General features: G+C 37.3%; 2 protein-coding genes and 1 pseudogene across 14 annotated transcripts; 1 reads left to right on the plus strand and 2 right to left on the minus strand.

Annotated features, from left to right (window-relative positions):
• The first annotated feature begins 3,929 nt into the window (after positions 1-3,929).
• Positions 3,930-11,812, plus strand: LOC103956434 (E3 ubiquitin-protein ligase RGLG1). 13 transcript variants are annotated; one of them, XM_048576333.1, is made up of 16 exons: positions 3,930-4,047; positions 4,637-4,758; positions 4,869-4,964; positions 5,074-5,150; positions 8,567-8,762; positions 8,882-8,966; positions 9,050-9,190; positions 9,282-9,395; positions 9,495-9,592; positions 9,746-9,792; positions 9,873-9,978; positions 10,082-10,209; positions 10,425-10,479; positions 11,074-11,148; positions 11,228-11,337; positions 11,513-11,812. In XM_048576333.1, exons 4-15 carry the CDS (start codon positions 5,113-5,115, stop codon positions 11,318-11,320), a joined length of 1,176 nt encoding a protein of 391 aa, XP_048432290.1. In that variant the 5' UTR covers positions 3,930-4,047; positions 4,637-4,758; positions 4,869-4,964; positions 5,074-5,112; the 3' UTR covers positions 11,321-11,337; positions 11,513-11,812. The 13 variants fall into 13 exon arrangements, 11 of the variants coding, with proteins under 11 accessions (XP_048432290.1, XP_048432287.1, XP_048432285.1 ...); XM_048576330.1 differs by having other exon boundaries at positions 5,074-5,146; XM_048576328.1 differs by having other exon boundaries at positions 4,874-4,964; positions 5,074-5,146.
• A 2,762-nt stretch (positions 11,813-14,574) lies between these two features.
• On the minus strand, positions 14,575-16,032 carry LOC103956486 (UPF0481 protein At3g47200-like). The gene has a single exon (XM_009368485.1). The coding sequence runs from the start codon at positions 16,030-16,032 to the stop codon at positions 14,575-14,577; it is 1,458 nt and encodes a 485-aa protein (XP_009366760.1).
• Positions 16,033-17,581: 1,549 nt separating this feature from the next.
• LOC103956487 lies at positions 17,582-19,595 on the minus strand (annotated as a pseudogene).
• Between the last annotated feature and the right edge of the window lie 1,900 nt (positions 19,596-21,495).

The following is a 21,495-nucleotide window of genomic DNA, read 5'->3' on the forward strand; positions in this document are numbered from 1 at the left end:
GAAAATTTGTTTAGCATGTCTATTTGGTGGAAGAACTCTCTTCTGATGCATTTGGATCAACTCACAAGAACCCAAAATGTTTCGTGGTTCGCTTGAAATTGGACTATGTTGACGTTTGATGTCGTTTTTGTTTTACTATGATGGTGTGGGTTACATTTATATAGAGTTTGAGAGTATATCTATCATGCCCCAAACTTGAGATTAGTAAAAAAAGTAGCCGTGTGCCCAATGTGCAAATAAACAAAAAAATAACGAAAATAAAACTTGTATATTAATAACTCCAAAACTTTTTATAGGGTTTACAAAAAAATAAAAAATAAAACCCTTAAATTCCTGGTCAAGCATTTGTCTTGCCAAACAACTCATTAGATGAGGACTGGGTAACAACCATCGTTGCCCAGTGAGAGCTTATATCAAATCATTCATTTACGTGTTAATTATATCCTTAATCAAATGCAACTCATCACGTGACCCCTAATAACATTTCCACCCTAATCCCTGTGTGCTGTTTGCATTTATCAATTGGAATAACGCAACAATAAAGTTCTCATGCTCCATAAACATTTTCAAATAATCCACATTTCACCATATATAACAAGTCTAAAAGCATTTCAACAAATCTAACATGCTTGACTTGGAAATAGATAAAGATCTGAAATAGAGAAACCCCACGATAGTTCGTGATTTTCATTTATCATAAATAAGAAATTTTACAACACATTATATAAACCACTCACCTCGATCAATAGCAAGAATCTCGACAAAACAAACCCCACTAAAAATCTCCAATTAACATCAAACTCTCTAACCCTAAACTCTCTTTCTTATTCTCCCCATCTTTTCGCTACGTAATGCATGCATTGCATGCTATCTTCATTGATAACCTAAAATAAATCATGATGATCCAATACAAAGTCGTGCAAATCCCTTTTATAGTAGGAGAATGGCGGCAACAGCATAATTCCTACTGAATGAATGTGGCGGCTCCAATCTCAACCAAGTTGCTCATCAAATTCTTTATTTATCTTTCTTTCTATAGGATCACACTCTTGCCGTCTTGCCGCTCCTAACCGCAATGGCGTAGCCAGGTTAAGGGCTTTCCGTAAAACATTAAAATTTTACATATAATTTTTATTGGTTTTCGAATGTAACCTATTATATATTTAATTATTAACCTTAATTTATATAAAATTATATAATACAGTTTACAAATAATTTCTTTTTGTTACATCCTTTTTTCTCATCGCTTGTTGTACATGTACAAGTTTGGACTTGTTTGAATTTTAACACATATTTGTTTAATAACGAAAATTTCCCGCTCACCTTGTGAAATTTTCTTAAGCTAGAGCATACTCTAAAAAATATAGTATCAAGTTTCTGTGTTTATAAAGATTAAATCTTTAAGGTAGCCCATCCGGTGAAAATTTCCTAGCTCCGCTATTGCCTAACCGGACCGTGTTTTGCTATTATTTTTATGAGTGATGATAGACCCACCTTTTTAAAATTACCTGAGCTTGAATTTCTTTTTCCCCAATAAAAATGAAATGAAGGCCCATAATTGCTAGAGATATAATGGCTGACATAAGGATTCCTATTGCTAAAATGATCAAAATCAAATAACGACGACATCACACATCGATCAATTTCTCAAAATCAAATAACGACGACATCACACATTGATCAATCCATCTAATATTCACGAAATGTCAACAAAATCTCGAAAAGTAATTATTTCGACCATTTGAATTTGTATTTTCATCATTTTTTCAATTTCTCAAAAATATAACCTTAGGAAATAGAGAGCCCAAAACCGGAAAGAGATCATCTCTGAATCTCTTCTTCCAAAGTCCAATAATCAAGTGATCCAGGCCTTTGAAATTTGATCAAATGGCCAAAAATTATTATAGCTTTTAATTTTTTTTACTAACTTATCTGTTTTTTGCCGTTAGATTAAATTTCAAAGGTCAGGATCACTTGATCCCTGAATTTTGGAGAGAGATCCGGAGAGGATCTCTTTCCCCCAAAACCCACCCCAAACACACAAGCTGTAGGCCCACCCAACCAATTTCTCCATCTATGTTTGATGGGTGGGACTCACATTGTTTTTATAAAAAAAGTTTAAATTATTTTACTCTTAAAGGAATTTTAGTTTTGTCACTTAAACTACGGTGAAGTGGTATTCCTCTTCACTTGTAAGTGAGATATTTTAGATTCGATTCTAGTCAAATGTGAATTTGAACCATATTATTGCTAGCTCATTGTGAGACAAAACTCACCTCTCTCCATTACTGTAGATAATATTAATTGTTAATAAAAAACACAATTTTATTTTATAAAAAAAAATTCTTAACAAAAAAAAAAAAAATTTTTTTTTAATTTTTTTTTCTTTTTGCCTATGTGACGTATTTGTGACATACATTTCAACATAAATGTAGGTTTTAAGTTTGCCACATCACTATTTAAGGTCAAGTTAACGAATCCATTAACAGGTATATGACTAGGGGTGGGCAAACGGGCCTTGACCTGCGGTCTGGGGCAGGTTCGGGGCTGGGCGGGTTTAAGTATATGGCAGCGTGGGATGGGTCCAATTTCTAAGTATACACGGGCCCCCCGCCCATACCATATACACATGCATTCATTCATTCTTTCTCACACACACACACACAAAGGTCTCTGCAATTCCTCTTTTGGTTTCTCCGGTCCTCCTCAGTCCTCAATCGTCTTCGTCGATTCTTAAACTCAGAGACTTTCCTCCTTCTTGATCTTTCTCTCCCAGATCGTCTTTGTTGATACTTAAACTTGGAGACTCTCCTCATCTCAATCTCCCTCTCCCATATCATCTTAATCGATTCTTAAACTCAGAGACTTTCCTCCCTCTCGATCTCTTTCTCATAGACTGACCAACTTTCGGTTTCCCAGACTAACCGAATTCTCGATAGTTGAGCTCCCTCCTTAGCCCCTCTCAACTTCGACCACCATAATGATCCATCTCAAAGCCACATCTTCAAACAAAAAGTATTCAAATATGACGATCCATCTTGAAATTTCCAATGTGTAATACCTGCTGTTGTATGAAGCTTACTCAGATCAAAATTGAATTATTATTATTATTTTTTTATCTAGGTTGAAGATTGCATTATTATATATGTGTTTTTTTGGGTTCTTGCTAATTTTGTAGTTGATTGGATATATGGGTTGTTGTTATTTGCAAGAATTTGAGTTGAAACATGCATGTAAGGCCCTAGGAACTTGAAATTTCTTGAAGCTTCATAGATCTGTTCGCCGCTTGTTGTAGGTCAAGAGAAAGCACAATAGGGAGAAGGACCCGTGGACCCGTAAGAACCAGCCTGTTTTAAACGGGCCAAGTTAGGTCCAGGTTCCAACTTTTATTTTTTTGTTACTTGGCTCGGCCCACCCCGTTTCATTTTCCAATGGGTCCAGTCTGGTTCCTTCAATTTTCGGCCCGACTTGGCCTGTGCCCACCCCTATATATGACATTGAAATGAAATAATAAATAAATATATGAGATTGAAATGTTTCAAAATATTGTATAAAGTGCTGTTGAACACAAATATAAAGAAGTAGAATGCAATTTACCTTATCTTTTTACTTATTTAATATAAGGAAAATTAATGAAAAAGGCTTGAAAACTTTGAGTTTTAACGATAAGAACAAAATAAAGAGCAGGCCCCGCCAAGGCCCAATGCCACCAGGACAACTGTCCAGGGCCCAAACTTGAAGGGGCACCAAAAAAAATCCAAATAATTAGGTGATAGGTATAAAAATATCCAGAGCCCAAAATAACATAGAACGGCCCAGGTTTTTCCGTCCACTTCACCCCCCCCCCCACTGGGCGGGAAACACACAGTTATAAAGTTTTAAGACACAAATACCCCTAATCTTTTTTAATTTACACCGTCTAAATTATAAAACAAACCCTAAAATTCTCTCTCTCTCTCTCTTCTCTTCTCTCTTTCGTAACCTGTAAGATTCGCAGCTTGTTTTTGATTGCCACCTCGATCCCTTCCCAGATTTTTCTCTTACTCGGTATGCATTATCTCTCCCTCTCACTCTCTCTTAATTCTCTTTTTCATATTATTTGTTTCTGGACTTTGTCTGTGAAATTTCTTGAATTTGTTGGTTTTATTTGATGGGTTTCTCTTTAATTTTGATTTCACGTTTAGAACAATGATGGATTGGTTCCTTTTCTCATCCTTATTTTCTGTGTTGGGGTTTCAATTGCCATATTTTAATGTGATTTTATTATGTCTGTGATTTCTAATCCCTTGAAAATATAACTGTTTCCTGTATTCCTGGTAATTAGGAGTTTTTCCCCCATCTTCTGAGTTCTATTTGCTTGGAAAAAGTTGTTTCTGGAACCTAAAGTGTATATCTTTGAATGTGATTTTCTATAGAGAAATTTATTAATGGAATTGATTGGTGGTGGCCATTTGTGCCATTTGTGCCATTTGTGCCATTGGTGGTGGCCATTTGTGCCATTTGTAATTCTCCCACTGGCGATTTGTCGGTTTCAACTGATATACATCCTATACAAAAACATGTTTCAATTACGAAACATTAGCTGTTAGTGGCTTGTTTGATCAATATTACAAAGAACTGGGAATTTTCCTTGTAGGAATATGTACATGGCTTGTTAGGCAGGCTTTAGCTGCCCAGAATCCGAAAAATTGAGCATCTTACACTATAGTTCTTATGAAGGCCATTGATCATCTTCACAAATGATTAGGCATCCTCATGGTACTAATTTGTTCTCTTGAAATTAAGTTGTCCTCTAGAATTTCCTTTGAATCTCTATAAACCTGTTCTGTTTTGGAGACTAAGCTTTTGAGTTTTGCTATCCTTGCAAGCTTAGAGGCCTTCACCTTGCACCCAAGGTCCCGACTTCAATTCCCCCCTCCCTGGTATCGTTTGTAGAAAAAAGAAAGCCATTTGCAGGTTTATGGGTAAATTGATGAATACCTCTATTTTATATGATTGGATGAATATCTGATTGGATTGGGATGTATTGGATGTGTGTTTAATACGTTATGTGATTGGTTTTTTTTCTTGCAGCTGCTACACCAAAACAAATTAGAGAGTTAATGAAGGTTGATGGGATTACTAATGATGAAGTCAAAAGCCATTTGTAGGTTTGTATATGTGATTATCCATCTGTTTTGGATCATAATTTGGTTGATGTGAATAAAATTTTACACATACATGACAGAAGTTGGAAGCCATTTTGCATGCTATTAGAGCAACTCCACTATAGGAGTCCTTCCCCCAGGCTATTCACTATTCAATCCACCTAGTAAACAGTAACTGCCCTTAATGAACAGTAACTGTTTTTTGCATCTCTACCGTTGCACTTGAACAGCCCTAGCAATAGACAATAAAATAATAATAATTTTTTTATTTAAATTGCCTCTGGTGGGGTACATCCTTTGCTGATAAGCTTGAATTCTCACAACAAACACAACCCTCCAAAAAGCAAACGCTTTGAAGAAACTGCTTTTGCTGCTGCTGCTTGCTTTTGCTTTTTCTTGGCGTTTTTCTGCTCAAAACCCAACTCCAGCACACATCGAATTCCCTAGATTTTGATTTGGATTTGGCTTTTGGTGTTTTTGCTCCTTTGAATTCCTAGAAATGAGAGCGGGGCTGAGTAGGATCCAGCAAACGTTAACCCCAGAGGCGGCGAGCGTCTTGAACCACTCGATTGTCGAAGCGGGTCAACGGAACCACGACTAGACGACGCCGCTACATGTGGCAGCAACCCTTTTGTCCTCCCCCATTGACTTCCTCCGCCAAGCATGCATCAAATCTCACCCCAATTCCTCCCACCCTCTGCAATGCTGAGCTCAGGCTTACTAGCGCCGTGGCTGCCCTGAACAGCAGAAGCAACCTCTATTAGCTGTCAAATTCGGTTTCGTCGGAACCCATGTCTCCGTGGTCCTCAAAAAGCGTGGAGACGTCATCCTGACGTCAGCCCACGTCAGATTGCCTTCGGGCTCTTGGGCCGGCATGAATCGACAGGCCTGGCGCTCGAGCTTGCTCGGGCTCCCTCTCTAGCCAACACTGGACTTCCTCCCTCGAGCAATCCAGCCTTGTTCCGGAGCTCGTCCCTCGAGTAGGAGCTCCCGTTGGAGTTGCTCTTAGTGATGACTTGTTTTACACATACATGTGATTATCCTTGTTAAATATATTTTTTAAACATATGTTTCCGTATAAAAAAAGGATACATTTTGAGCTTTTGCACTGGGCACCAAAAGACTTAGGACCAGCTCTGATAAAGTGTAAATTGAGTAGTACCAGGATTGACTTTTTAGTATAAAAATATGATTTTTCATTAAAGTGAACGATACCGGATTTTGTTAAAGTTGCTTTTAATATATCTATATCCTAGATATTTTTTTGTCGTTAATTACCTATATAAAAAATGCATCAGTTTTAACTACCTATATTATAAATATCATTTGCTTTTGATATACTCTTCAAAGCCTTTCACAAAAAACCAAACCAGCCTTTCTGTGCCGCCTTTCACAAAAAACAAAACAAACCATTCTGTACCGCTTTTTACCCGATAAGTAATGAACTTCCCTTTTTACCCCTCAAGACCAGAAACAGAAACGGCAGCCGCCGGCACGGACAACCCGATTACTCCCCCTCTACTGATATGAATTCTCTCTCTCTCTCGCTTCCCTCTATCTCAGTTTCTCTCTCTATCTTCCAGGGCCGAAAGCACTTTAAGGAAAAATGAATCCCAGTTTATACTGAATCTGCCGCTTAATTACCCGGTTGCCGAAGTATTTCTCTCTCCACTAATGCCTTATCCTAGGAAGATAGAGAGAGAAACCGATCCGGAGGGGAGAAAGAGAGAGAAAAAGAGGGAGAAAGATTCCAGATCTGGGAATGTGGAGTGTGTTGCCGGAATCGGAGCTCACGCCGCCAAACCCCTCCCCCCGCCCTCCTGACCGCCACTCAATGCTGACAACAGAGCGAGAGTCCCCTTCCTCTCTCTCTTTCGTTGGCGGAGGACATGAACGGCAGCGCCGCGGGAAGGGAGGTGGGCTACTGCCGACGGTGAACTTCTTCGCAAAGGTTTTTCTTGTACGTGCCCTATATATTGGAATGCGTAATTTACGAAGACAGGAATTTACACGTGTCATCATTTAAAAGGAAGGATAGCGGGCCTGAAGATCTTTCCCCTGCTTTTGCAGCACCGTGAAAGCATGCATATTGTCCACATTGCCCCGACGGACAAAAATTCGAAACCACGAAAGAGGACATAACAGGGTTTTGGGCCGTGTTCGGTGTTCCATCACACTCGATCATTAACTGCTGTTTTTGGCTGATTAGTCCAAGTGAAAAAGGTATATATTTATCGCTTCAAATTTTTCTACTTATAGAAATTAAGATTGAGCAAATCACAGATCGAAGATCGAAGTGATGAATTCTGTGTTTTGATTTACTCGGGATACTGAAAGATCGATGTTCTTATATGATATGTGATTGAATGATATGCTGTATATTCTGCTGTGGTTTTGTTTTTTGGGAAGCTAAAGCTTACACTTAAGCCGTTTTTATATGATTTGTAATAAAAATTCAACCTTTTAAACTTTGATGAGGTTCTGTTGAAATTCGGATAGATCTTGACTTTGGTTCGGAGCTGTAGGCCACCCAGAAAACCGTCCTGGCTCCGACTTTGGCCACCCGGAAAAGCATCCTAACTGGCTTTATGATAAAGCCGCATCCTGACTGCCCTTAATTATGTACAGGCCACGTAGTTCTTAGTCATCTCATCGGTTAAGTCGCTAATTGGAGATTACGTAACTGTGAATGAAGGCAAATGTTATGTCGCTGAATAGAAAAAAACATGAATCAATCATATCCAACACTACCTTTGGTGTTTGGTTTGCAAGAAAATTACAAATTTTCAAGGAGATTTCGTAAGCTTCCCTTATCTGGAATTCTATGTGACCAGTCTGTATGTGTGTTACTTGCAGTTTGGATTCAGGGTTTTCTTTTTCTGGGTTTGGTGGTGGGATCTGCATTGTGAAGTGATGGGAAGGGTTCTTCGTCTGAAATTGGAGCGTGTGTGTTTTTGTGAATTCTTGTTTGGATACAAGGTTTTCCTTTTCTTGGTTTTGTGTGGGTTCTGCATTGAAAAGTGACAGGAAGAGTGTTTTCTCCAAAATTGGGGAATTTCTGTGGACAGTTGAGTTGATGGGGGGATGCATTTTGAGGCCACCGTTACAGGGGCAAAATTCATTTCGTTCAGAGGGTGGGTTGACAGAGTTAATCCTATCCCCGAGTCGGATTATGGTACTTGGATGTCTACTATGTTGCTAATTGGAGATTACTTAACCGAGAAGGCATATGTCTGTCAATGAATAGAATCTGTAATTCAATATCTTTAGGAGTCTGTCAATTTTTTGAAAATTTTGGGGGTCCAATCTTGAACATGTTTTAGCCTAAAATTAGTCAAATGTTCGTAAATGCTTGTGTTTGTGTCTATTGGAGCTTTGAATTCAAGTTTTTCATCTTTCTGGGTTTTGATTTGTGGTAGGTTCCTCCTGCATTGTGATTGCCAGTCTAGAATTGGAGAATTTCTGTTAAGAGTTGAGGTAATGGGTGGGTGCATTTTAACAATGCGGGGGAGGGCGAAGTTGTCTCAATCAAGGCCTTCTTCAAAGAGTGGATATCCTCAAGCCCATTTGCCAGCTTCTGAAGAAACTCAGAGCTATTACAATTCCCTGATTGAGGTAAGACTGGCACTGTAATGCAGTATTTTCTGCAAGCTTCTCTTTGTTGTTGAGATTTCCTTACCTGCCACAAGTGTTCAATTTTGCTGACTCAAATTTGTTTATTTTTCTGATTGCAGGTGATTCAGGCTCTTGAACATGCTCGTTTTGAGTCTTCCAATCTTATTGTGGGTATAGATTTCACAAAGAGCAATGAGTGGACAGGTTAAGCCTTCAATCTCTTGAAACATATGTACTATGCTGTGTGTTGCAGCAGTGAAACAAGCTGAAATTTGTTCTGTAAATAGGTGGAAGGTCATTTAACAAAAGAAGCTTGCACCACATTGGGGATTGTCCAAATCCCTATGAACAGGCGATATCCATTATTGGAAAAACCTTGGCTCGTTTCGATGAGGATAACTTAATTCCATGTTTTGGCTTTGGAGATGGTAATTATTAAATGATTACTTACCTTTCGTTTCTCTACGATTTTATTCTTTGGAACATTGGGTCGAGAAACACTGTTTTTCTAACTTTCAGCGACAACCCATGATGAAGATGTCTTCAGTTTTTATCCGGATGACAGACTTTGCAATGGATTTGAGGAAGTATTGACAACCTACAGGGAAATTGTTCCTTTTCTAAAACTTGCAGGTTTTACTGTTGCATTGCATCCTAGGTATTTATTCTTCTTGTTCGAGAAGTCTTCATATTCTCTAACTAGTCATTCTTCGTAATTCTTATTTCTGGCAGGTCCAACTTCATTTGCACCTATAATTCAAATGGCCATGTCTATAGTTGAGAAGAGTGGTGGCCAATTCCATGTCCTGTTGATAATTACGAGCGGTCAGGTATTTTACCTAAATATCGTTTCCTTTAGTTGAACATGCAACAAGAGGGCCAGTCATGCTATAAATCAACTTGTTTTTAGCTCAAAACACATGCTTGCTTTCTGCATTTTATGATTTGTGACTAACTAGAAGTGTTGATAATATGTGACAAAGCTTGGTGTGCAGAAGCAGAAGACAATTGATGCCATTGTTGAAGCAAGGTGAGTAGTAAACTTTGTCTTAATAATAAATGTTTGCTCGCCCAAGCATTTTTTGATCTGGTACGCTTCTTTTATTGCAGCAATCTCCCTCTATCAATTATATTAGTTGGTGTTGGTGATGGACCCTGGGACATCATGAAGAGACTTGGTGACTCTACTTGTAGTCGGGCATTTGATAATCTCCATGTAAGATCTCGGACTTTCATTCATTCTTGTTTCTTACTCATGATTTTGGCTTATTGATTATTGGAAAATACTGAATAGGAAAGAACATCTCTTTTGTTTGTAGTTTGTGAATTTTACGGACATTGTGACAAAGAATGTGCCCCCTTCACAAAAGAAGGCCGAATTTACACGAGCAACTCTGATGAAAATTCCTTCTCAGTATATCGTAACAAAAAACTTATCTATGGCAGGGTACTAGTGTTCTCGATATTTCTCATCTGTTAAAGCATTTGATTACCTGTTGACACCATTCTTCATGTTTAATTTCTTCCTTTAAAATTGGCAGTGGTTGGACTGGCAATTTACCAAATGGTTGCCCTCGCAATGTCCTCTATATTTCTTATCGGGAAAAGCTGTTGATTACCTGTTGACATCATTTTCATATATATTTTCTTTTAAATGAACAGTGGTCAGACTTTTAAGAGGGCTTCACCTGCTGTCAATTCTGCCAATGAGAATGAGGTATACAGAATTTTAAGCTGACACATCTAAATTTTGTTCACACAGTTCTTCTAAAGAAACTGGTACTTGTATTATCAAGGGAATTTTAGATTCGGAGGTGAAAAACCTCATATTGCACATTAGAAGTTCATTTTAATATATGCAGATATATTTTGATGTGTTTATGAAAGGGGTACTCATGAACAATAAAGTAATAACCTAAACTTAAATGTGGTAACTGCGAGTATTTACTACGTAGATGTTTATAGTTTTGTAGTAGCTACTTTTGTGTTGAATTCAAAACCGTGTAAGACAGGCGTCACATGAGATTAAGCTTAGGTCTATTGTTGCTGCCGGTCTTTTGTGTACGGCATAGTTTGACTGCATTTTTTATTGTTCTGTTCTGTACAGTCCTTGTATTGTAACCAAAATGTGAAAGTAGTAACTACGAGTATTTAGTGCTTTGATGATTGTAATTTTGTAGTTGTGACTCTTGTGTTGAATTTGAAACCCTTGAAGCTTTTATGTGCATTTTTATGGGTAATTTAATGTGTTTGCAACTTTATGTTACGATGATTCTACGATTTATTACTAGGATGACATGGTCTTGTACAGGATTTGGACGGTCTTGTACAGGATTGTCTGTGTGCAAGTAATTCAGTGAACATGGTCTTGTATTGCGGGCATCAGGTGCTTTTTTAGTTGAGTTTTCAGTACAGATATGTTGTGATTGCTGAGAAGACATTGATTTTTCTTCCCCTCGGTGCAGATATGTAGCAACTGCAAACCAAAGATTTATCATTGTCCATATTGTCGGATTCCTGTGGGCACCAAAGATTACAAATTGATGATTACAAATTGATATAGGGATCTGAAAAGGTTTAATTGTCGACCATCTATTGTTATATGCATATGCAATTGCTTGCTTCTTTCTTTTACTTACTGTGTTTTCAAGTGTTCATTTACATGCTGTTGAACAGTTTTATTGGTCATGCTAATCGGAGAGAACATTTTCGCTATAATTTTCCTTAATACAAATCATCTGTTGGTGCAGACATGATTCGGATGCAGGCGAGCCCTTCAGTTATTGCCAATGTGCAGAAGCAGCCATTTACACGATCATGTTTTGTAATTGAATTGTTGCAGAAACTACACGAAAGTCAAATAGTACGTAGTTGGAGACCGATGAAAGAGGAATATTTGTGTCAATAATAGACAACGCTTTGTAACCTCCAAGATCGGATGTAATTTGGGTGTATAGAATCAAGTACATGGCTAATGATTTTACATAGAGATACAAAGCAGGGTTGGTTGCTATAAGGTATCATCAATATGATTGCTTATTGCTATTTGATTGCTTCTGTCATTTCCTACCCAATTTGGCTGGTTTATTAACCAAATTTGAAATTGAAGAGGTTGATCCTACAAGAAACTGAAGAAGTTGAGGTTTAGCCATAAAACTAAATTTGAAACATAGTGTGTAGATCAACTTCTTATAAGCACGTGTAAGGTTCCTTTCTTGATTTCGGACTCACCTCTCAATATGCCTCGTCACGTGTGGAAGCCTAACATGTATACTGTGGTCGAGAAATGTGTAACCCGCTAGGATATTATGGAGGAAGTTAAGATTCCACTATAAAACAATCGACAATATAAAAAGTAGTCCAACTCAGTATGACACGAAAGATCTTTTACTTTCCTTGTATAGAATTCACTCTCAACATTACTCGTTTTGTAAGTAAGCTCAACATATATCTCTTTATCCATTTAGGCAAAAGCCCCAGTGGGCTTGGTTTGATGAAATTGTGCCCGGCTTTATTCTGTCTTGGCCTTGATGCCTATATTGCACACTTTATTGATTAAACATTAAACATGATTAGTTACCTTAGTCTTGCTCCATGTAGATTATATTCTTTGTCACTGGAAACTTTACAGCCTCTTGTCCAAATATTCTTCCAAAGTTTAGGGCCGTTTGGTACCCTATTTTACAAACAAAACTCAAAAACATTTAAGGATCCATACGGTATTGTTTTACAAAATAATTTTTGGACAACTATTTTATAAAACAAAACGACAAATAAGATTTTGCATTTTTATGATCTGAGAACAATCTGGTAGTTTAACCCAAGAATGATCTTTTGATCGCATCTGGTAGTTTAATCCAAGAATGATTTTTTGAAATGAAAAATTAAAAACGTGTCTAGTACCAATATCTAAAATGTCAAAGAAAAAAAGTAATAAATTTGTATTTGATAGTAATGTTTTTGTAAAACTATTAAAATGGCAGCGGTGGTGGTAAAGATGATGGTTGCAATGATAGTGGTGTTGGTAACAATGGTGATTGAAGTGCTGGTAGTAATGGTGACAATAGAGATGTTAGTAATGGTGGAATATTGGTGGTGGCAATAATGAGGTAGGGGTAGTGGTGGTGGTTGCGGCAACTATGGCAGAGGCTGATGTGTTAACAATGGTCGTAAGGGATGGTTTCAGAAATGGTGGTTGAGAGGTGGCGAGGATTGTGGAAGTGGTAGTGGAATAAGGGTGATGGCGGTGGTGGTGATGGAGGTTGTAGCATTGAGACAATGAGAGGGTGGAGGTAGGTGGCGGTGATAGTGAGATGGTGGAGGATGCGGTGATAATGATAGTGAGAGGGTGGCGAGAATGATGACGGTGAATAATATGGTAGTAGTGGTGGAGGTGGCGGTGATAGTGAGATGGTGGAGGATGCCGTGGCGATCAGGGGCAATGGTGGTGACAATGGTGAAATGGTGAAGGTGGGTGGTGGTGGTCATGGAGTTAGAAATGTGCTAATCATGAGATGATATTTTACGACATTTCAAATATTAAATTGATTTAGTTTAATCCAAAGGCAAAAATTATTGTTTATAGCTCTCTCATTAAATGTTATACACTTAAACAATAAGCCCAAGAAATAAGCAATGGAGGGAATGTAAAATTAGTACATACTAATCCGATAAAATTAGTACATATTAGAAATGTACTAATCCAATAAAATTAGTACATACTATATATTATGTCTTCTCTTTAGAGAGTGATTAATAGAAGGTGAGTTCACTAAATGCAATTAAACATGAGTTCTCGTACTCATGTCACATGACAACTCACTCGTTCAGATAATGTAAAATAGTCATTTGATCTGAGACACCATAGTTGCCTTATAGATATGTCTTTGACTATTTTGACAATATGTCATAACCACATGGTTTCTTATGCGCATTATTGAAGTCCTAGACTTATTTAAGAAACCATGTGAGTGTAAAATAAGAGATTTCTAACCTTCAACTTAGAAGGAGAGTACTATATGATATGATTCAAGAGTCTTTGATCATAGCACATAATGTGATTTAGGAAGCACGTTTAGAATAGAGATTTACATTAGATAGTAGACATGAATAAATTACCAACCAAACAATGTGATTAAAAATATTAATTTTATTGATGTACAAATTTGAGTTAATCTTGAGTCAACGTAAAATGTGATGAAGTGCCATTCGCAAAGGCGGTTTGATCGAGAGTAGGCGGGCAGAAATGAAGAACAAAACGAGCATTTCCTGCCATCCTTATGACAAAAGATTAAAGAATGCATTCCTTATCACAACACACAAATGACAAAAGGGTCTAGGGCGTATCACACTCACAAGGTAACCACCGAAATAATCCAAAGATAAGAACAAAACGAGCAATTCCTGCCACCCTTTGACAGTCTTATCCTACTGAAAAACTCAAATTTTCACTTTAATTTCCGAAAACTTAATAAGCACATATACAACAGATACAAGTGGTGTCACAATGCCATATACATGTGAAGATATTTTTTAAATCACACTAATTCATGATTTCTTTTTTTATAGGAGTAATGTAAATTTCATTAATAACATAAAAACATACATAAAGCTGACAACTAAAACATAATTGACTATGAAAAAAATTACCCAAATAAAACCACGTGAGAAAATTCCTGTGAAGGAAAAAGAGTCACACATACCACCACAACGCACAAATAACAAACAAATAACCAAAGGCTCTAGGCCGTTTCACACACACCCACAAGGTTCCCAGGCGGATAATCCAAAGACAAGAACAAAACGAGCGACTTTACCCACATGCATTCGTGCAATTCTTACTACGGTCGTTTATGTAGCTCAAGATAGACATGGCAGTTTGGCCCCCAGTTAAAACAAGAAGGACGATGGCGTAGAGAACTGAGATGAAGGACCATGGCTTGCTAAAATAAGTTCGGATGAAAGTAGCCCAATGGCTGCTGTAATATGCCTCCACATCTCTGAATTGCTTGGTGAGGTAGCATTCCCTTATGTTGAAGACAGCCTTTTCCCCCAACTTTTTGAACAGCTCCGCTACGTTGTGGTCATTGTATGAGAAGCCACTAGTGATGATCCCATCAGAACAAAGGAGTGTGACGTCTCTAGGTGAAGTGATGAGGCTGCTCATGAAAGCAATATAGGTGGTGAACCACGTAGGACTGTTTTGGTAGCATTGTTCCCAGGCCATGCAGTTAATGAAGAGGGTAGTGGTGAAGTCGTTAATTGCTATAGGTGGGATTTGTAGTACCTTACATATGCTACCGTGGAAATTGATGTTCAAGAAGCTGTCCGCTCTTTGTGGCTTGAAGTTGATCCCGGAGGATCTTAGTTGTACGGTGCACTGGATTGATTCGCAGGATGGACGGTATTTTGGAGAAGGGTCATTTGGATTTTTTTGTTTTTTGGTTTTATTGGTTGATGGATCATTTGGATTAGTACTTTGTTTTTGGGGACGGAAGCTCGAGTAAACCAAGTCAAGTAAGTGCTTGGGGTCCTCTGAGGGTTGTGACTTTTTAAGGACGTCAATAGGTCGATGCAACAAATTATTGAACAAATTCAGCGCAAGAAGGACTAGAGAATAGCCCTTTTCTTCCTCTTGAAGTTGATTCGTGGAGACAAAGTGTAATTTTTGGAGGACGGAGAAAGGGATTTGATTTTCAAGTTTGAGGAGGTCCCTAGTAACAATTGGAATCAACCATGGCCTGCTTAAGATGGGATCGTTTTTCTCCATGGGATCTTCCGTATTCATACGATGAAAAAGCTCAATGATAAAGCACCCATCAAGCACCATCATTTCAACAAATTCATCTCCCTTCAACTCGGAGAAGAACTCACAATGATGATCTTTGGAGTAGCAACTTCTTGTGCTTTCGTTGATAGTTCTCATGGCTTCCAAGTAGTCTTTTTTGTTACGCTTTGTTCGATCAAGGAAGGCAGCTTGATACAAATGCTTGGTGCTCTCAAATTCCGATTGGCTTCTCTTGTCGCAGTGCCATGGCCCAACGAAGACCATTTCAGGCTCAGTGGCTTTGCGACTGATTTCAGCGAGGCTGGCAGGAACTTTGTATATGGACACCGAGTTCCCATCCCTTGTTCTTGGAATTTCTTCTTTTTCATTCTCCTGGTGCCCTTCTGTATTGCTACCCTCGGGAATTATTTCTTCCCCTCGGTGCCCTCGTGCGGTAGCTGCAGGGCTAGGCTCGGAAGGTCCGGTTTCAATATCGCCCGGCATACTGTCACACGCACTGAACAAGGAATGGCCAGCTAATTTGGTCAAAATATGAAAGAGATGTTCACCGAGTATCAATCCCTCTCTTTCTTCTTTTTTCTAATGCTGTGAACAAGAAATCTTGGGTGGTACGTTATTCAGGCTAAGCTATGACGCTTTATACATAATTAGATAAAAATTGTATAGTTGTATAATGGATATCAATTTCCATTGAGCTTCCATTTCTCTTGTAGCAAGTCAATTTCTCCTCCATATAATATTTGCGAGGGCCAGGAGGAAAGTGTTCCGTAAGTAAACTGATGGAATCATTTAGATTAAGTAATACAATGCTCTTTCATTGTGCTTGAAGAACTTGAGGTTTAACCGCAAAACTAATTGGCAATTATTCTGAGGGTCACATGTAAAAGTTCAGAAACATTTCTTAGACATATATAATTACCTTACAAATTAAACCATATTGTTATCATTTATAATTTATAGAACAAATAACAATACAAGTTACACTTGTCCACGACATGTTTTCATATTTCGAAAATGCTGCATTATATATAGTTTTATTATCAATGGAAAAAAAACATTGCTTTTAATATAAAAAACCATGCTATCACTCAACCACTGATCTCCCATTCGCTTATGCAATGGGCTTTTCACAATATTCATAGTGGAAAAGGCTATCTCCAGTGAAGCAGTAGCAACCGATAATATCAAAGTCAACGTAATTAGCAAATACACATGATTATCTTCCCGTCTTAACCAATTTTTATTGCAAGACTAGTAATTCCTTTCAATTGAGAAAATTCATTACTTGAATGCATAATAGAAATAATGCCCAAATTGATATTTAAAAAAATGAGCACTGCGCACAATAAATTATATGTGCCCTTTGAGGTCAAAAAGCACCAACAATTGTGCTCATAGACCAATAGCAACACTGCAGCTACCATCTTTGTGTCTGTGCCCTCTATGGGCGTCACCATTACTAAAAGGGCACAATAGACTGTTTGGTGCTCAAAGAGGCAGGCACAAATAAAGGCCTTTTTGTGTCCTTGTTCTGACAACTTGTCAGATGACCTTCTCCATCCACGTTTGCACTATTTTGTTATTGTGCCCAGTAGGTTCTATTAAAAAAAAAAAATAGAAATGTAAAATTTTGAAATAAAACCAAAAATTTAAAATTTTCATAAAATCAAAGATGGCAGTCTCGACTGTAAAAAGCAATCCAATAGTAGAAATGGAATGTCTATAATGAAACTACATAAATATTCCTCATAAATAACATTTTACAAGTGTTCAAGATAAAAGACCAACAAATAATTAGATTTTCCTATCAATGTATCCATGCATTCCTACATATAGCCACCCATAACTGATTTTACCCTTTTTCCCAGCTCGATGGATTATGCAATCACCTTCCTGAAATCCAAACCAAAGGAAAAATGAAAAAGGGAAAGGATCACATATTTCCAGTGATGTTACCCAGACATCCAATCAACATTGAGAATTCATTAGCTCTACACATATATGATAACAATAAGAGTTTCATTTTCTCCAACAAAAAAGAGAACATTTTACCATTGGTACAACTAAATGTCCAATGTACCTTAACAAGACAAGGAAGCAAATCCATATCGACACTGTGAACCATAATTGTAGAAGGAAGTTCATCCTCTTCCTGGAAAAGAAAGAAATTTAGTAAATATAAGTTTCATAAAAAATAAAAAAATAGTTATTTTATACATAATAAGAGCAAAACATTAATAGGACCTCCAATAATGTTGTATATATTTCAAGCAAATAAAAACCAAACTTATTAATGTATGGTACATTAACCACTTACAAAGATGAGAAATAGCACGAAGGTAAAGTACACCTCTACAACACAATATATTCCCGTCAATCCTGTAAAAATATGTATAATCCAAAATCAAACATTATATACAAATAACAAGTCATAAAAAAATAATAAATTGAAAAAACTTCTGTAATAACAGAAGCAAAATTTTCATCAAATGGATTAAGGCAAAGGCCATATCTTTCTGATCCAACGGACAAAGTTGAGCAAACTAGAAAACAAGAAGCAAAATGTGTGATGCTTAGGGGAACTAATGAACAAACATTGATATTTGAATCTACAAATGCCTCTGCTAAACTGCGATTTACCACTTCTAAATCTACTACAAATTTGTACTCCTAAATCACAATCAATTAGTAAGGCACATGAAAATTCAGGGCATACAGATAATCAAGTTTGGGAGTAATCACGTGAGTCACAAAATTGAAATACACTGAGGTTTTTTTTTAATTATTCAGTGCAGGGAGCTGGTTTTATACCTTCACAACCTCGTGTTCAACATACATAGTCAAAATCTTTCATAAGAACGCGAAATCAAGAAACGGGTAGGAGTTTTACTTTACTCACTTTATAGCTTAAACAGAATCCTAATGGTGATGGTGTAGATTATTACAGTCACCTGAAAGTCAACTAAAGCCTAAAGATTCCCGTACACAAATACAGCTCATAACTATATTCAGATTGCGTGTGCATGTCAAATCGTAAAATCCTCATAGCAAAATCACAAAGAAATGGTATTATAGCAAGAACTGTTTTTCAGTCTCCAGATATTTTAATAGGTCACAGAGCGATGAACTGATGTCTCATGCAAATAACTTCTAAAGTCAACAGGTCACAAGTCCACCAAACCACATTATACGCAAGATACACATACCATCTTAAGGCAAAAACGCTTACTGCTTTTTAATCACTTTTATGCAGATTAAGTAAAACAAAAAATCAGATACTGCACATATAGTAGTAAAAAACAGTCTTTTAACATTACTGGGTAAAAATTAGCATACCATCCAATGATGGGCACGGTGCCAACATGAAAAAGAACTGGCTTCCATTTGTATTCGGACCAGCATTCGCCATCGATAAGATGCTAGCTCCAATATGCTTCAACTCTTGTTTTATCTCGTCCTCTTAACTTTTCCCTGAAACTCATTATACAAAACAAGTTCTTCACTATGGTTCTCAAATCTAATTAAAATCGGGGGTAAAAAAAAAATAAAGCAAATTTCAATACATTATGGGTAAATTCAAGGGAATTGTTTTTTTACCCATAAATGGATTCGCCACCCTTTCCTGCCCCGGTGGGATCACCACCTTGCCCTATGAAATCCTACCCCAATTCCAATTTAACCGTCAGTAAAATATATATATATATATATATCTAATATTTATATACACTACAAAAGCAGAAAATATGAAACCTGGATGATTCTGTGAAATTACACTGTCATAATATCCTCTGCAAGCGAGCCCGATGAAGTTCCTGCAAGTCCTCGGCGAGTGTTTGTAATAAAGCTGCTATTGTTAACGATTTGAAAACACAAATAATGTCAAAGATACAAACTTTATGGATTGAATTGTCCGTTTGGTTACTGAGAAAGTGAAAGAAAATTGAAGGGAAAGTTTGGGAAGAAGGAGAATTTACCTCGATGGTGAAGATGGCAACGGTGGTTTCTAGGGCGGCCTCCAGCGACCCTTCTTTTTTGCTTGCCCACATCTTTCTGACACGAAGATTCTCCTTCATCAAATCCAGATCAATGTAGCTTGAAGAAGACAATAGTAGGAAAGAAAAATCAAATAGATCTATATATTTTTTGAAAATCAAATCAAATAAGAGAGAACTAGAGAGAGACCGAATCTAGGAGTTATGCTTTGGTTGGTTCATCAAAAACCACCAGATCGGGAAAAGGAAAAGAGATGGACCGAATCTAGGAAGGTAGAGAGAGAAAGGGAGTCGGAGACAGAGATAGAGGCGAGAGAAAGAGAGTCTGAGGGAGGCAGAACAGAAGATGAAAGTAGGGAGAAGGATAGATGAGAAAGAAGGAAGAGGAAAGAGAGATCATTTTTACCTCTTGCATCGAGGTCCAATTCCGGCAGCCTTTGCCGGAAATTGGCAGGAAAGCCCACGATCACCGTTGCTTAGATGTGAAATTGAGGAAATTTGGCTAAGAATTTGGAGAAACAAATTTGGGAGTTGGAAAGAGGACGACAAGAAGATTCTAGAGGTATAATTAGACGGTCGTTGGTGACGGGTGAACAGCGGCTTTGTTGCGTGAAAGAGGAGGGACAGGGGGAGGGAGGAAGAATGGAAGACTGCTGCGGAGGACAAGGAGTAGAGTTTAAGAGGGGGGAGAGAGAGGAAAGGCATGAACTAATGTAAAAGAACTGAAAATGGGAAAAAGTAAAAGCAATGGACACAAAAACCTACTTTTAATTTAAATATATTACATTGGAGAGCATGAAAACTCTTATTGTGCTTCCGTAAATTAATAAACAAATCTCATTTCTGACATTTAAAGGTGACATCGCAAGTAGGCACAAATACACTTCATTTTCGGCACAAACCAGTGTTCCTTTTGCTTAGAGAGCACATATAAAATAGTTTTGTGTTCAATGATACTCAAAACGCACAGATATGTATTTGTGCTCAATGAAATTGAAAAGGACACAAATCAATTGTGTTCTTAGCCCACTTTTCTTGTAGTGTTAATGGATCCACCTGTGAATGTGAGGAGCAACCCAGTTACTTATAAGCATATACAAAGTCCCTTCTTTCCCCATATGAGATTGCTACTCAACAATACTTCCTTGAGTTTTCAAAATTAACTACAAGAGAATCATGCATACTTTCAATTAACGTATGGAAACTTCACAATCAAATCACCTTGAATGATATTAGGGAAATACTATGGCGGCCTTTGTTTTAATAAAATTACATTATAATAATTAAAGTTTATTATGTACGTCACATACTAATGGTAAGGTTATGGAATGGTATTGTTTATTACACTGCACTAATGATGATTGTTACACCATGAACATTTTGTTACATTATATGTGCAAATAATTATTAGTAGATGTCATAGAATTATCCGGCCTTGACCTGTAAATCTGCTAACGTAAAACGAGGAGTTAAAGCTTGAAACAAGGAGTAAAGAATAATGACACATTCATTCTAATTCAATCCTTTATGCCAAATGAGGCCGTCTATATGTCTGAATTTTTTCTTTTCTTGTCATTCTTACTTTAATTAATGTTTTGTTTATTACGCACAACGTTGTTTCATGGTTCACCCCAAAATTGTCACAACGCCCAGAAAGTGTTTTCATCTTCAGTCTTAATCGCATGATTTTATTTCTCCTGCAAAGTGCATATAACTGGTTTACAGTTAGAAAAAAAGTACGAAATGAAAAATGATATATATAAGGAAATTGTAGGAATTGTTAACTTTAATTCAATGGAATAATGGTATTTTAACTAAAAATTCACGATAATTGATCCCTTAACTCATCAATGCATGCAACTATGACCTTTTTTATCAACTCCGTTAGAATTTTCGTTAAAATGAGTTACGTTCCACACATGTGAAAGTGCATGTTTGCTCACTACCATTTATG

The sequence above is a fragment of a genome, unplaced genomic scaffold, assembly GCF_019419815.1.
Source record: "Pyrus x bretschneideri cultivar Hongxiangsu unplaced genomic scaffold, Pyrus_bretschneideri_v1 Contig9, whole genome shotgun sequence".
Lineage (NCBI taxonomy): Eukaryota > Viridiplantae > Streptophyta > Magnoliopsida > Rosales > Rosaceae > Pyrus > Pyrus x bretschneideri.

What these genes read in the sequence shown, in the direction of transcription:
- LOC103956486 (XM_009368485.1), bottom strand. Translation starts at nt 16,032, where the DNA reads ATGCCGGGCGATATTGAAACCGGACCTTCCGAGCCTAGCCCTGCAGCT.
- LOC103956434 (XM_048576328.1), top strand. An exon ending in GGGCATTTGATAATCTCCAT is followed by an intron (nt 9,979 to 10,081) that starts GTAAGATCTCGG and finishes TTTTGTTTGTAG; the next exon opens with TTTGTGAATTTTACGGACAT. An exon ending in AAAAACTTATCTATGGCAGG is followed by an intron (nt 10,210 to 10,424) that starts GTACTAGTGTTC and finishes TTAAATGAACAG; the next exon opens with TGGTCAGACTTTTAAGAGGG.